Genomic DNA, 15,384 nt, shown 5'->3' with positions numbered 1-15,384 from the left:
AATAAGTACACAACTACAACATTTTTATGTTAACAAAACTCAAATGTTTATTAGTTTGTGTTGTCATTATTTTAAGTACACGTTAGTCAAATATGTTGACTACTTGATACTTAAAAACATGTGACCCAAAACTTAAAATTTTTGAGGCAATTGATTGCCTCAATTACACTGAGTATCGGTAACTTAATATGCAAAAGTCATAAACATCTGCCATTGAACAGTATCTTGCCTGCTCCCTTTTAGCACTATGTTGAAATTAAATACATTTAAAAAAAAAAAAATTACATAAATTAAAAATAATTAACAAAAATATTTATAAATTAAAATAAGTAGACCAAAAATTGTTTAGTCAGGAAAACTGTCAGAGTAATGAAAAATAATAATTAATAATATCAAAATGTGCTTTTGGCTCTCTGGCTAATATCTGAATAAGACAACAAGGCAGCAATTTGAGTGAATTACAATGCTATTTGTTTTACATTAACCAGTATCAAACAGTGAAATTTAGGTCATCTTGCGCAGCCCACAATGTTTTGGAAATAGTATTACGAAAAACATTAAAACATACAAAACATTAGTGTTGCTTTGCATTATGTTAATGAGAACAAAGGCACGTTGTATAGTTTGGACCTATTGGCTGAACACCTGTAGAGTAATCTAATAATGTTTTGAGGCATTATTTAGATGAAAGGAGAGAACTTTGAACTAGCCTTTTATAATGCTTCACCCTGCATCCTTCTTTCAGATGAGTTCCTACATAACCAAGTCATTCTTGAGGGTCTGTAACCTGGGTGACAGTTTACCACTTTCTAGACCAAATAAAATCTTTTGAGTAAATTCTAAAGTGTTGGTCAGGGCTTTGGGGTAGCTGAGGTGAAGTGTATAGATCAGTCCAAACATTACTAGGAAGGCTTCACCAAATCTGGGGAGACTGAACACGGCATCACTTTCAATGACGACAGAGATTTTCACAGGTTGGTAGTGAACTGAACTTGCTGTGTGATGGTCACTGATGACAGTGAAGAGGGCCACTTCAACACCATCAAGCTCCAACTCATCAGATTCGTCCTGAATTAATGAAAAAGAGATACTAATCACAATCTAACCCAAGAAATACAACAGACGACATATCATTTCTCATTTTACCAACTCCCACTGAGATCCAATACCTCTTTTACAAGGGAGACCTGAGTCTCACTGTAAGAGGTGAAAAACAGAAGATCCATGTTCTGCACACATAAATCAGCTAATTCACCAGAGAATCAAGTGGTGTGAGATAGACTGAAACTAAGCTAAAGGAAATACACAGGAGTAGACTAAACAAAGGTAAGTCCAAACAGTGCATCAAAATACATGTTTGTACTTTGATGCACTGTTTATATACACAGTAGTATCTGTTAGATACTTAAGGACACTCACAGTGCAGGTTCTGAAAAATCCAGAGACATCCTCATGCAGATAGACAGGAAGGGCAGGGAGAACGGTAGTGCACTTGGTGTGGATATCATGGATTTCCTATTTCCAGATAAAAACAGAATTTTATATACTGGTGAGTTTACTGAACAACAACAAAAACAACAGTCAAATCAGAACATATGTCCACAAATAACCTGTTCACATCTTTAATACAGTCAGACAAATAGCAAACACAAAGTGGAGTAATAGCAAAATTCAAAAAGCTCATTTAAATCATTGAACCTGTCCAATGTTCCACTGGTTCAACCTATGAAATGTGTAACAATCTATTATTACCTGTTCATTGTGAATTCTTAGAATTTCAACCAGGGCATCTGCTGTCTTCCCAGTTTTTGATGCCCTGGCTGAATAAGGTCATCAGTCGAGGAAAATGGCGGTCAAGTTCAGCGTAGAATGTATTGGGCAGGTTCTGATTTGTAATCCGCTGAAACTCTGCATACAACTACAGCAGAAGGACAATACAGTTCAATTTGAAGAATCTCGCACATCTTTATAAAGCAGCAAAAAGCTGCCACATGAGTAAGAATTACAATTTTCATTTTAAACAGAGCTGATCCATATTACCTCAGACTCCATTTTTAGAGCAGGCCAGAGGTCCAAGAGCTCCTTCACAACCCTAACCCTGCACATATAGTTTAAAATATAGCGTTTCTAACAAGAAAACTGCTTGAAAGCACTCTCACTGCAGACAGGCATCTCCGTTGTGTAACTGCAGGGACAACGGGCTTGTTTGGACCCAACTATTCTGAGTCATGAGAGGGGGTTTAAAAATTTAGAGAGATTAAAATACTTTGTTTCATACTAGGCGACCGGGCGCCACCTCTAGAGCAAGTAGTATCTAACTTTTTAAACAGCCTGCGACCCTCATTACAACAACTTAATGCTAGCTCTGCAAGCGCAAAGTTTCCTTCGGGGAGAGCAGCAAAGCACATAAAAAACACGGACCGACATTTCTGCTATTCTTTTCGACACGCACCCAAAATACAACTAAATATTCGTATTTTAACAATAAACTAATATCAACATTGAAAACTTACTGTAAGTCCAGTGATGCTAGTTGCTGCCTTTAGGTCCAACTTTCTCCAGTCGTCCGTGTTGCCTCTTTGGTGCTGTTCCCGCCCATATACCTTTACTTCTTCTGTGTTTCGTATTAATGCTCATTAGCGCCGCCTTCCGCTTCGGAGGGTGAATCAGAGATTAACTCGGAATAAAAATTGATTCCTGCAGCTGCTCAACACTTACGGAAAAAATTTAAAATATATATGTAGGACACAGTGATAAAACAATGAATATTAAAATAAATACATTTTGTCTTCCACTAATGCATTTAAGACAATTTGATTTTACTTATTTGGTGAAACACTTTGAGATTTTATTGTATTTTAGCATGTGCTACATAAATTAAGTTTATTATTAAATCCTACCTACTTGAAACAACAAAAATAACAGGACTTTACCATTCTTATATGTCCTAACTTAACTGTGTTACGTTGTGCTTAAGTTATTATTTTAAGTGATGCTTACTTAATATAGAAATAGTTAAATTCAATCAAATATTATTAGTTTCATTTACTCAAAAAGAAGAACATGTTATACGAACTTGACATATTTAAGTTAACAGAACTTTTTAAAGACTTTGAGTATACACTACTTAATCTGTTTAATTACTTTGAACATTCGGGTTTACAGTGTACAGGGCAACGAAATGCAGTTTGCATCCATCCAGAAGTGCTTTAGTGATATAGATATATTACAATATATATTAGCAATAATATAGATATATAAGTATATTACACTAGGACAGGAGGACCAGGAGCTTCACAGACTGGCTCATCCCATATGGAAAAGATATATATAAATCTTATAAAGTTTGTATCTGTCTTGTGTGAAACTTGTATGAAAAGCATATAAGTGTGAAAACAGATATAAGATCCCTTGAAAAATTATATAATGAAACTTGTATGTTTTGGATACTTACTAAAACAATATATGAAAGTAATGCGAAAGTGGCCACTTTCATGAGTAAATCATGTAAGCCTTATATGATTTACTCATGAAAGTGGCCACTTTCATGAGTAATCACATATAAGTTTTTACTATTTCTTTTCCGTATGGGATACTCATCATAACACAAGTCAGAGCTTTATAATAAAAATATTAAGTTTCAAAATTGGAGTTTATAATAGGCTTGATTTGGTTGGCAGTTCATGATTTGCCATAGTTAAAGTCAAATATTCATACTTCCAATAGCGTTGACATAGTGCACAGGTCATTAAAAAAAGATTTTTGTAATTTTCTCTGTAAATGGGCTAAAGCTTTTAATTAAAGGTATTCTAACAGAAATGTAAATGCTGTAATTTGGCTCTTTTTATAAACCATGTAACTTCAATGGATGCGATGCTGTCGTGACCACATTGTACACATCTAATGTCGCTCACAGTGGTCCAAGGGTTCGCTCAGGGGGTCTGTGAGTTCGCTCACACACCTGAAAAATTTGAGGGAACATTGGTGTGAGCTCAGAAAAGGATATACTAACTTTTGAGAAGCCTGAGCAAAGACAAAATTACAACACCCAAAATTTATTATGGATGAGCCGTATGAGCTATGGCTCTGAAGTTGTGAGAATTTGTTTCCTTGACACAAACTGCAGTCAAAGGCAGCAACCTGCTCATCAACACAGGCCTTCTGTGGTTCGACTGATTGAGGCAGCCTTGTTGCAGTCGGTTTAAGAGAGCTGTCATCTTCCAGATGGTTTTATTCTTTTCCCCGTCATCAGAGACACTGAGATCATATGTAAATTTGATGGACTACCTGATCTTGATGAATCTGTCTCAAGTTACAGTACTGGGGATATTAATTACCCAGTCTATCTGGATCCTAGGGTATGAAGTCATAACTGGAACAAAGATTTGCTGAGAAAAATTTTCAGCTCAAGAATGTTTTCAGTTATAACATTTTCATGTTGAAAACAGTTTCAACACAATTTCAGCAGGATTGAAATTAAACTGATAAAGCAATGAGAGGTACAGTTTAATGGACTTTTAGCAAATATTTCATTAATAATATAAATCAGCAGTTAAAGAAATTGAATTTTAGCTGATTATGTACTCTACATGTATTCATTTTGCACAAACCCATGTGTATTCTGTGTTCAGCTGAAAAGTTTCTTTGCTATACATTGTAATGCCAAACAATTATTCTGTTTTAGTAAGCAATCAAACAATAATTAAAAAATTAATAAAATACAAATTATTCCAAACTCATATCTTGTTTCGTTTGTGTGGTGGGTGCCTTCATCTTCTTCCTGCTCAACTCTTCAAAAACTGGTATGTCCTCCTTTGAGCTCTCACCTTTCTGCTCTAATCCCTGCCCAGTTCAAAGTCATCACCTAACAGCAATAAGCCTGACTGACGTCAACATTTTTGAGTAAAATCCTTTCTGCTTTAGTCAAGTTTTTTGTAAGTTTCTAAACTCAAAAGTTAACTACTGTCAGAACTTACAAATCTGTATTGAAATGACATGAGGATTCGGACTACAGAGAAATTAAAATGATATACTTGCTGTTCTGTTTTTTTATTCTTCTTGTAAGAATCAGGGACCACAGTGTTTTTGTTTTTTGTGCAGCCAATTCCCTCGTTGCTGGGTTTCAAAAATGACGGTTTTGTTTTTTGTGATTTTCGTCATGGTTTCATAACTCAGTGATGCCACTGACAAGCCAGTCAATGGCATGCAATCTTTTGACATCACATTTTGGATTGTCTTGGATTACTTGGATTCTAGGTAGAGTAGGTACCAAGAAAGTACCTGCTACCAGGTATTAAAACCTAATAGAAAACCCTGAAAACTGTGACAAGCATTAGGTACTAGTGGAAAGAGTGGAGTTTTCATCTATGCAACCACACAAGAAAGCACCTGGCTTTCCTACACGTCTCCTGCCTTGGCAACATCAGCAGCTGCCTTTCTACTCAGTGCTCGTTCCCAAGTGCTCACTGCGATAGCACTGTCCCCCGGTTCGGTTTGGCAACTTCTGGAGGAGAGCCAGTCATCTCAGCCAATCCCCTGGCTCTGGCTGATGAGATGTGACCTGTCCTCAGGGGAAAGCCAAAGTCCCAAGTCTGCTCTATACCCTGCAAGTGGAAGAGGTGGGTCCTGGTAAAGGGTAGGAAGGGACATACCAGATGCTCACGCCATCTGCCAAAGCCATTAAGCTAACAAACAAATTTTACCCAATGGAAAATGTGGATGCTGTTCTGTGCGTCACCACCTGAGTGATCACTTAAGTTCAGCCCGACTTTCTCTTCCAAAGTGAGGTGATGCTTCTGCTTCGATGGCTACTACAGAGATGCCTCACTCTGGGGATGAGGAAAGTTTTGACACTGAAGATGGAATGGCTCCCCCAATTTCACTACTTAACCTCCCTCTCTTGTCATAGCCTGTCATTCTACAACTGGAATGATGCATCTCAATTCTGATGATGATTTAAGGCTATAACAGTCATCAAAAAATAGTGTAACAAGTGAGTGCTTTTGTCCAATGCAGCATCAAGTTTCAGTACTTGGCAGTAATTACCTATTACTGTGCATTTTTTTTTTTTTACACTGCAATACAATTTTAAAGGCAAAAAAACCCTCCTGGCCAATCCCATGTGTGCTAAGTCGATGGTAGCAAGAGGGTTAGAAGTCACACAACTACAGTCTAAATGAGCTGTCTCCGTCATCAGGAAAGGTTGGTAAACTCTCAGACCAGTTTTTTATTTTTATTTTTGAAACAATCCAGATCTGAACATGGAAGCCTTAAACATTACAAGTAAGAAATTTGTTTTCAGTGTAGTAACTACATTGTTCTTGTCACAAATCAGTACAATCAGTGGATAAATATATACTAATTATAGTAATTAATTACTATAATTATTTTAATATTTGAGTCAGAATTCAAATAATTAAATTAAAACTTTTAGTAGTTACTTTAATCCCAAAAGGAAATTAAATCCAAGAAAACAGGTATTCCACCAACAGTGCTATTATCAGTGATGAGTGGAGAGCCTACAAGAATGTTTTGACTGACATGGGGTACAGACATTACAAGGTAAATCACAGCAGGTGGTTTGTAGGTCCTCAATCTGGCAGTCATAGACAAGATATCGAAAGAGCTTGGATGACCAAGAAAGGACATGTCCATAGACTGACAATCATACTGAGATGTTGTTGGAGGAACATCTCATAGTTCTTGAATGGTTATCTTGTCTTGGTTGACGAATTACGACAACCTGATGAACCACAGGGATGCTTATTCAAGAATATACAAAAGATGTTTCCAGTCTGAACCTGAATGTCTTGCAATTGCATGTTGGCATGAACTTTTTTTTGGAAGGGGGGGCTATTTGGTGTTCTTAACAACGCATTTAATTTTACATGTGTTACTGTTATAATACATTACCATTTTTGACGGTAATTACATGTTATTTTGAGCACTGATTGTAATTTAGGTCTAGGTATAATAAATAGTGACATGTTTTACACTTTACAACAAGGCTTCCTTTGATAACTGTGGATATTTGTAATGCATCGACAAAGTGCTATATTATATGCTAAAAATGTTTGCAAGTGTCTAAAATGTTTAATATAGCAATTCTTGATGAAATGTATATCTTAACAGATTTGGCAAGAAACTTTCCTCTTTCTCAACCTTAATTAATGCATAATTAATAGTTTTGAATGATTTACAGTGTTTACAGAGTAAATAACAACATTGTCTTATTGTAACGTGGTACTCTATTTCATAAGTATAAGTGTTGCTAGTATTTATGGAACGCCAGGACTGCCATAATGAAATTAATTAAATACACCATTAAATAATTAATTAAATGTGTCAATAATTAATTAAATAAATATTTACGACACATTTAATTAATTAATTGACACATTTAAATAATTATTGACCGTTTAAATTAATTAGTTAATGATTTATTTATTTAATTAATTATGGCACTTTTGTGCCCTTCATGTCTCAACTTGAAATTATTTTATCTGTCAGCCCAGCATGGTCAGCCTCACCCATCAAACTAAGTGGGTGGGGTTCTTGGCCACTGCAGCTTCTCTAGCATTTGATTGGTTGCTGTGCAAAGTAAGTCAAGACAGGTCAATCCTAGATAATCGATTGCTTGTGTGGACTTGGGGCAGCCCAGAATGCATTTCAAATCACAGGCAGCAATGGTGGTATTGTAAAGTTTTAAAATACCCCGTTTTTCTGTCACCAACTACACTTTAAATAGTGTTTTAGGCGAGAATGTCATGGCGTAATCTTCACATGTCTGGTCAGGTTGTCAACATAGAACATGTTTGCAAAAGTTATCGTTAACCGGTTCCTTTACATATTCCACTGTCCGTATTCCACATGTTGCATTCGCAGATTCTCATTTTTACCAAACGGTCGTCTCTTCCCACCTGGCCTTGTGTCTCTGTGCTTCTGTAACATAAAGAACGAGCTGACATTTTCCTCACGACACCAGCGATCAGCTCAACAGACCCTCAGTTTACCTGCATGCTTCCTCCTCCTCATCTGGCAGCTGTTTAACACCTGCTGCTAATTCAAGAAACACGCCCACGTTACCTGGTGATAGTCACAGTTTAACTGGGCAGCCAGTGCTCGATATAACGCAATGTCGGCGCATTTTTCTGCACAAGATAAGTAAATATAGTATTTTTCCCCCGAGGGCAGAGCTGCTGGAGCTTGTTTCCCTGCAGAGAACTTTAGGCGAACCGCTTTATCAGCGGCTGATGTCCAATCACCGGCACACAGCTTTGAAACCTCACCTGAGTTTTAGCTCTCAGTGGTTAAACGCTGGACTTAATTCACTCAGGTTTTGTCTGTCGGGTCACGTTTACTTCGCTGTTTTATTTACAACTGAGCAAATCGGTTTGGCTGAGGTTAAAGTTACGTTTCAGAACTGCATAGTTTTACTGAAGTTTAATGATTCACTGGCACATGTGTTAGACTGAACCATTCACTTTTCTTTATCTGATGAGTTTTGGATTTAACAGTGAATTTTGAGATTAAACTGACTTTTAAAATGTTTTTATACAAAGAGAAACGAGAAGGCGCATTTTCACCGAGAGGAGCAGAGTTTGCAACAGCATGTTCATTATGAAGACTGCAAACTGGACAGAAATATTATATCATCAGTTTTATAATAGTTATTCAACTGTATTCTAAGCACCAGCGATCTGTTATTTTTAGAGTTTACCTAACTAAAAATAAATGAGGTTAAATAAATGAACTTGCGACACACATCTACAGCACGTTTGAATTCGTTTCATGCACAACACATTTGTACCTTTCAATTGTGTCTGTTTGTGCGTCATGCAAATAAACCTTTGAAATGAATGAAATGATATCATGTATTTATTATTGGCCTACATTTGTACAAAATTCCAAATTATATACAGAAAGCCATAGGAATCACCACCCCTGTTCATCATGATTTTAATATTTTTGCCCATAAGAAAAACGTCTTGAACAAATATATGACACTAATATTTCACTAGTGTTGTAACATCACATGTCATTAGCGTAGTCTGCCTGTGTCTTTTCTCTGCTAACAAACATTTTAGAGTTAGTTGTTTATATATATATATATATATATAAAAACACCCAGCACGCCCCTGCGGGCGGTTTATCCTTCAAGCTCGGGTCCTCTACCAGAGGCCTGGGAGCTTGAGGGTCCTGCGCAGTATCTTAGCTGTTCCCAGGACTGCGCTCTTCTGGACAGAGATCTCCGATGTTATTCCTGGGATCTGCTGGAGCCACTCGCCTAGTTTGGGAGTCACCACACCTAGTGCTCCGATTACCACGCGGACCACCATCACCTTCACCCTCCACATCCTCTCGAGCTCTTCTCTGAGCCCTTGGTATTTCTCCAGCTTCTCGTGTTCCTTCTTCCTGATATTGCTGTCATTCGGAACCGCTACATCGATCACTACGGCCGTCTTCTTCTGTTTGTCTACCACCACTATGTCCGGTTCGTTAGCCACCACCATTTTGTCCGTCTGTATCTGGAAGTCCCACAGGATCTTAGCTCGGTCATTCTCCACCACCCTAGGGGGCATCTCCCATTTTGACCTCGGGACTTCCAGGTTATACTCGGCACAGATGTTCCTGTACACTATGCCGGCCACTTGGTTATGGCGTTCCATGTATGCCTTGCCTGCTAGCATCTTGCACCCTGCTGTTATGTGCTGGATTGTCTCTGGGGCATCTTTACACAGCCTGCACCTGGGGTCTTGCCTGGTGTGATAGACCCGAGCCTCTATGGATCTTGTGCTCAGTGCTTGTTCCTGTGCTGCCATGATTAGTGCCTCAGTGCTGTCTTTCAGTCCAGCTTTGTCCAGCCACGGTATGTACCAGTGTGGGCTAGTGTGGATGTAGCCATAGACAGAGACAACCATTCGCACTCACATTCACACCTGTGGGCAATTGACCTACCCCCACAAACTGCATGTCTTTGGACTGTGAGAGGAAGCCAGAGTACCCGGGGAGAACCACATGCAAAGAGGGGAGAACATGCAAAAGTTGCTCAATTGAGGATGAAAAATGTTTTCTCACATTTATTTGTAATCTATACTGCGCTAGATGACATAACTTATGACATGGATATGAGGTTTGACTCATTCTGTGTCTAAGGTCGTGATTACATGAAATCTGCAATCCTTTGTTCTGTTGTTAATCCACCCGCTCGGGATGTTATCTCTTCTAGAGTAAATTCAAACTGTAGCAATAAATGCAGCTGGGTGAGGTGGAGACAATGTGGACTTAGACTCCTGTTGGAGAAACAGGGTCTAAAAGAGGGATTCCCATTAAATTGTACACACCAAATTCATAGAAATGGTGCAGCAGGGAGAAGTAGACATGGGGTGTATACACATGTCTGTATGTGTGTGGTCTGTTAATAGAGAAAACAGTAGCACATGTTAGTTAAGCAATTTTGATTCTCCCAAAAATCATTAATGTATATATAGTTTGCATAACCCTTGTTGAACAATGAACTGGTAAATGTGAACAAATTAACACATTCAGACAGACTCATCAGGTAACTCAAGAACATTCATTAGACTATCTAGACTAGCATATTAATGCGACCCACCACATGGAATTGTTACATCCCCCAGGAGGATGTTACTACTTCCTACTAACTCTTTGTTTTGTCTAGGCTCCACCTCCTCTGTCCTGATTGGATGCTGCTCAGAGTCCAGCTAATTAGCAGATTGTTAATCAGCAGAGCACTACTTAAGGCCTGTGAAGCTGTGTTTCTGGGCCCTTTGGCCATTTTGAGTGCCATACCTGTGCAGGCTTGCATGCCTTTGTGACTTGTATGTGCATTTTAGTTTTCATGTTCAGACTGCCTGTAGGGGAGAGCTGCCTTTTGTTTTGACACCCTGTTTTCTCCTGTTTATGTGTTGTTAGGTAGGTTATGGTTATACACTGAAAAAAATAATCAGTGGTATAAACGTAAAAAAATTATTGTAATCGGTTGCACGAAATTAAGTTATGTTTGGTTAACCTTAGTTTTTTATGTTATACCTGCACACATTTTTCTGGTAACACAAACATGACTTTTTTATGTTGTTGTTATGTTTTTCATTCCGGTCAAATATTTATAGAAACCACTTGTTTATCAGACATGAACTTTTTGTGTTAATTGTATTGGACTACTATGTGTTATATTGACAAGATTATTTTATGGTAAGCTTATTTTATTTTATAACAAATTTCTAATATATAATATATAATATAATATAGTATATAATTGAGTGTTCAATAAATAAAACTAAATTAAGGCTGATCTTACTGTATGTACTGTACACTTTCTCTTCAATCAAAGAAATAAGCAAAACATTTTTGAACAATGACCTGTATTTTTGAAAATACTACACAGTTGTAACAATGGACTTTCAATTCAGGCTTCCAAAATATACATGAGTCATATTTGTACAATGCATCTCTTGAAAAACATTCCACAACATTCCTCAAAGTTATCTGCTGTAACCTGAATTCAACATTGTGGGGCCTTATGACATCGCACTTATGTAAAAAATAGTTTTTTAAATGTAAGAGCCATAAGGTAATATGGCAACAGGGGTGTAATTATTAAAATGACACAAAGAAGAGACTTAAAATAACATTATAACCCACAGGCACACAACCAAGAGACCTAAACTGATTAGTATTGGCTTGCTTCTATCACTAAACATCACAATCACTAATACTAGACGATGCAATCTGTTTGTAGTGGTGCACCTTGGGAAAAAAATTGCAAACTGGTGAAATTGGTGCAAGGCACCATTTCCATTGAGAAAAATGCACATTCAAAGTTTGAATTAAAAAAAAAAAAAAAACCATGGCTTGAAAAGTGAAAACTGCAGTAATAAAGGCCCCAAGTTGAAAAGTGCCAGAAAAATAAGTTTCACTATGTCCTGCAACTTTACCAGTGCTGGCTTAAAAGAAAGGATGGTACATATTCAAAGAGGTAAACATGTTGTTCCCACATCATAACTGGAAAACTGTTCAATCGTACAGTCTGGTCCTGAAAACCTGGGCCTTCTTTGAAAGGCTGTTCCTTTTGAGCTCCATAACCAGTTTCTATAATACCTCGAAGGTATACTTTTCCAGTGGGTAGGTGAGGTTCAAAGTGTACATTAGTCCAAACAGCATTGCAGCTGCTAGGGTATAGTTATCCAAATCCTGCCAGACTCTCTGGCCTTCAAGGACTATCCCGATGTCCTCAGGGCTGCCATTGGCATCTCTTGACTTTATGATGTAAATTCCCATGGTTGTTTCCTTATTAGATTGTTGGATAATGGCTTCATCTGTGGCCTAGAAAATGCAGAATTCCAAAATTTAATTAAACAGAACACTGGTCAAAGAACATTATACCAAATCTTATTTTAATCTGTGTCACTATTCCAAAAAATGTTAACATTAACACATTAGGTGAACAAAAATGGATTCGTTACAGCATGTGATTTGAGTCCTCAGAATGCTTAAAAAGGTAATGAAGTGAAATCTCCATGCAAAGAAGCAGAATACTGTCAGAGCACAGAGAGGTGTTCAACTATCAACTCCACACATAGAAAAATGCAGGTAAAAGAAAAAGAAAAAAAACGCACCCATGGTAAATTGTGAAAATCCCAGGTGATTTTCAACATACTCCTGGCATAGAGTGACAAGCAGCATTTTGTTAAAATTATTATTTTCCCTAAAGTGTATACACAAATTAATTTTTTTCTTACCTGGGCTGTGGGCTCCAGAATGTTCTGCAGTCTTCTTCCTATTTGTCCTCCTCGCCTTTTGAAGACCTTTATGAGTTTGTCAGATAGCACATCTATCTGCGAGAGTAATATGGACTGCAGTGGCATGGTGGTAATGCGCTTAAACTCTGCATTTATCTAAAAAGAGAAGTTGTCACATAAAAATGCTGTCAAAATCTCAAATCTCACAAGGTTACATCCACACAAAGTTGTTATTTTTTGTCATATTACTATTTATTAGCTATGGGTCCCATGTTGCTGAGCAGTTCCATAGTTGCCCTTACTTCCAAACCACCCAAAGCCTGTTTGCAACCACAGCAGTTGCCTCCTTCTGGCCATTTTGCAGTTCTGCCAAATGACCCAGAAACTACATCTAATATTGTCATATACACATCAAGGTCTTTCATTAATACTTAGTTAAATTAGTTAATTTGACTTTTCCAGAAAATTTACCTTACAGAATGTGAGATAACATATGCAAATCTTCACTAGTAAATAAAATAATGTTATTAAAACCTTAACTGTAACATCTCTACATAACAGCGCTAGAGAATTGTTCTGAAGCAACACCAATCTGCCCTTCAGCAGGGATAAGCACCATATATCGATACAGAAAAAATAAATTTAACATATTTATATTGTCATTATTTTTATCTCTTTAAGCCCTCCTCTCAGTCTCTCTATAAATCAGTTAAAATAATTTGTTGGGTTTTTGTGTGTCTTTAACATGTTATCAGTAGATTACATTCACTGCCCCAGAACATGAAATAAAGCCCCACGTCATGCACTTCCTCTCCTAATGAGTACTGCATAGGTGTCATGCCCTAAATAAACCGACTTTAGTGAAGACACCCCCCCCCCCCCCCAACACACACAGAGCCCACCCCATGGCAAACTAGCTTATTTAACTGTTTAACTAAAACATTTTAGGTACAACCAGTTAACTAAATGGACACAAGTTTGTTAGTCTGTATTCACTGAGAAAAAACAAGCGGATGTGACTGGGCACACACTGAAAAAAAGCTAATGCACATAATATTGTCCCGCAGCTTAAGCTAGCATTATCGTTAGTTAACTTAAGGAATGACTTGTTTTTTCCATTATGTTGCTCAACAGCAATTCATGAGAAAAACTTCCCCATCTAATGGATGTTCTCTTCGTTTCCTCTCAAACATGTAGTTTTCAGTTTACCTCGACAAAGTAAAGCTCAGCACCAAACGTAAACGAAGCAACGACAAAAAATGGCGGACCGCCACAGTGAATTTTCCCTCGCAAAACACACCCTGGGGGGTGGAGTTTCAACAGAAAACATAACTATTTTCTGTTATTTTGATATGACTGGTTTTAAAAGACTGAACATCCTTCTAAAACAAGTGAAAGGCGTGAGACTTAATTATGTTTAGACCAAAAATATAAATGATTCATGTTGGATATATTTACTGTATTTTTACTAATTTAACAACCTCATCATTGCATTAGTCGCTTTATGCTATAGCATTACGCTTACATTAGCTTGAAGCTCTAGGTCGTCATTTTATTTAATTTCTTTTTCTGGGCTTACAAACAGGACACACAACATTTAGATAACCGTTACACTGAATCTTGGGTCTGTGTTGAGTCTTCCAGCTGCTGACTACAGAAGCTAGATTGACCTTTCAGCATGTTTTTAGCGGCTGTGGCTATGTGCTTATAATGTTACCGTGTGTGAGCAGTCATATTGGCAGCAGACATGTTTCAACAAACTAGTCATATCCCGGCCCTACATTAGCTTGTTTAATGGTTAAGACACTGCAGGTACCACCACTTACTACAGACACCGATGCAAGTTTGTAATAGTCTGTTAATTTAGACTGAAAGAATATAGAAACAATATTAACTCACATTATATATGTTAATTACTAATTTGCTTATCGCATAATTTCGGTTACCATTAGCTAACTGGAGCCTAACATTGGCCTCTCATGGTTTTCGATAAACAGCCCACATACCTGTAAAATAACAACACCCAGTAAAAGTCCACATATATAAAGGGTCTACACTCGTTCTCACTGGTGTGTTAGCTTTAAAATCTTATTTACCTTCAAGTGTAAAACTCCAGATGGTAGTAGATTTTCCAAAGCGAGAGACAAAAATGGCGGACAGCGCAGCCGATTTTTCCTTTCCAGGGGGCGGAGCTTGAGGATAAAACACGACTAACTTGTTTCTTTTCAACATGATTTGTTCTAAAAGAATGAATATTCTTAAAGAATATGTGAAAATTAAAAGACAAAAATATGTTTAGATGTGAAATTTAAATTAGTCATGCTGGATATATGAAGTAATTCTATGCAAATTCAACAACCACCCTATTGCATTTTTTTCAGTGTAGGTTGCATATTTTGTTTTCTTTGGAGTTAGGTAAGTTTCTTTTATTTTCACATCAGGGATGTTTTGTTTGTTATGTTGGCCTTGGCTCTCCCTGAAGTTAACTCTCAGTCTGTACCAAAATGTCATCACTAGCATTAAATAAACCTTAATAATAAATAAGTTACCATCTTGGCTCCTCCTTCACTATTTACCTTTATGTTCGTCCCTTCAAACACCCTAGACTAGCCAGGGGACGTAA

General features: G+C 37.4%; 1 protein-coding gene and 2 long non-coding RNA genes across 4 annotated transcripts in view; all 3 read right to left on the bottom strand.

Moving 5' to 3' along the window:
* Positions 1-15,384, bottom strand: part of LOC145431794 (uncharacterized) — a 132,753-nt gene that overhangs the window by 68,257 nt on the left and 49,112 nt on the right. The window lies entirely within an intron of this gene.
* On the bottom strand, positions 22-3,131 carry LOC113032425 (uncharacterized). Of its 2 annotated transcripts, XR_013912092.1 has the most exons (4): positions 2,041-3,131; positions 1,753-1,918; positions 1,420-1,515; positions 22-1,068 (listed from the first exon to the last, which is right to left on the bottom strand). It is a non-coding gene; the product is annotated as an uncharacterized LOC113032425 (long non-coding RNA). The 2 variants fall into 2 exon arrangements; XR_003273872.2 differs by having other exon boundaries at positions 1,753-3,120.
* On the bottom strand, positions 11,370-14,036 carry LOC145431790 (uncharacterized). The gene is made up of 3 exons (XM_080307890.1): positions 13,971-14,036; positions 12,762-12,917; positions 11,370-12,345 (listed from the first exon to the last, which is right to left on the bottom strand). The coding sequence occupies exons 2-3, from the start codon at positions 12,885-12,887 to the stop codon at positions 12,112-12,114; spliced, it is 360 nt and encodes a 119-aa protein (XP_080164016.1). The 5' UTR covers positions 12,888-12,917; positions 13,971-14,036; the 3' UTR covers positions 11,370-12,111.

Source organism: Astatotilapia calliptera, chromosome 11 (genome assembly GCF_964374335.1).
Source record: "Astatotilapia calliptera chromosome 11, fAstCal68.1, whole genome shotgun sequence".
NCBI lineage: Eukaryota > Metazoa > Chordata > Actinopteri > Cichliformes > Cichlidae > Astatotilapia > Astatotilapia calliptera.
The sequence above is the reverse complement of the archived record's forward strand: the minus strand, read 5'-3'. Positions and strand labels throughout refer to the sequence as shown.

What these genes read in the sequence shown, in the direction of transcription:
- LOC145431790 (XM_080307890.1), bottom strand. Translation starts at nt 12,887, where the DNA reads ATGCCACTGCAGTCCATATTACTCTCGCAGATAGATGTGCTATCTGAC. An exon ending in TTCTGGAGCCCACAGCCCAG is followed by an intron (nt 12,346 to 12,761) that starts GTAAGAAAAAAA and finishes TGCATTTTCTAG; the next exon opens with GCCACAGATGAAGCCATTAT.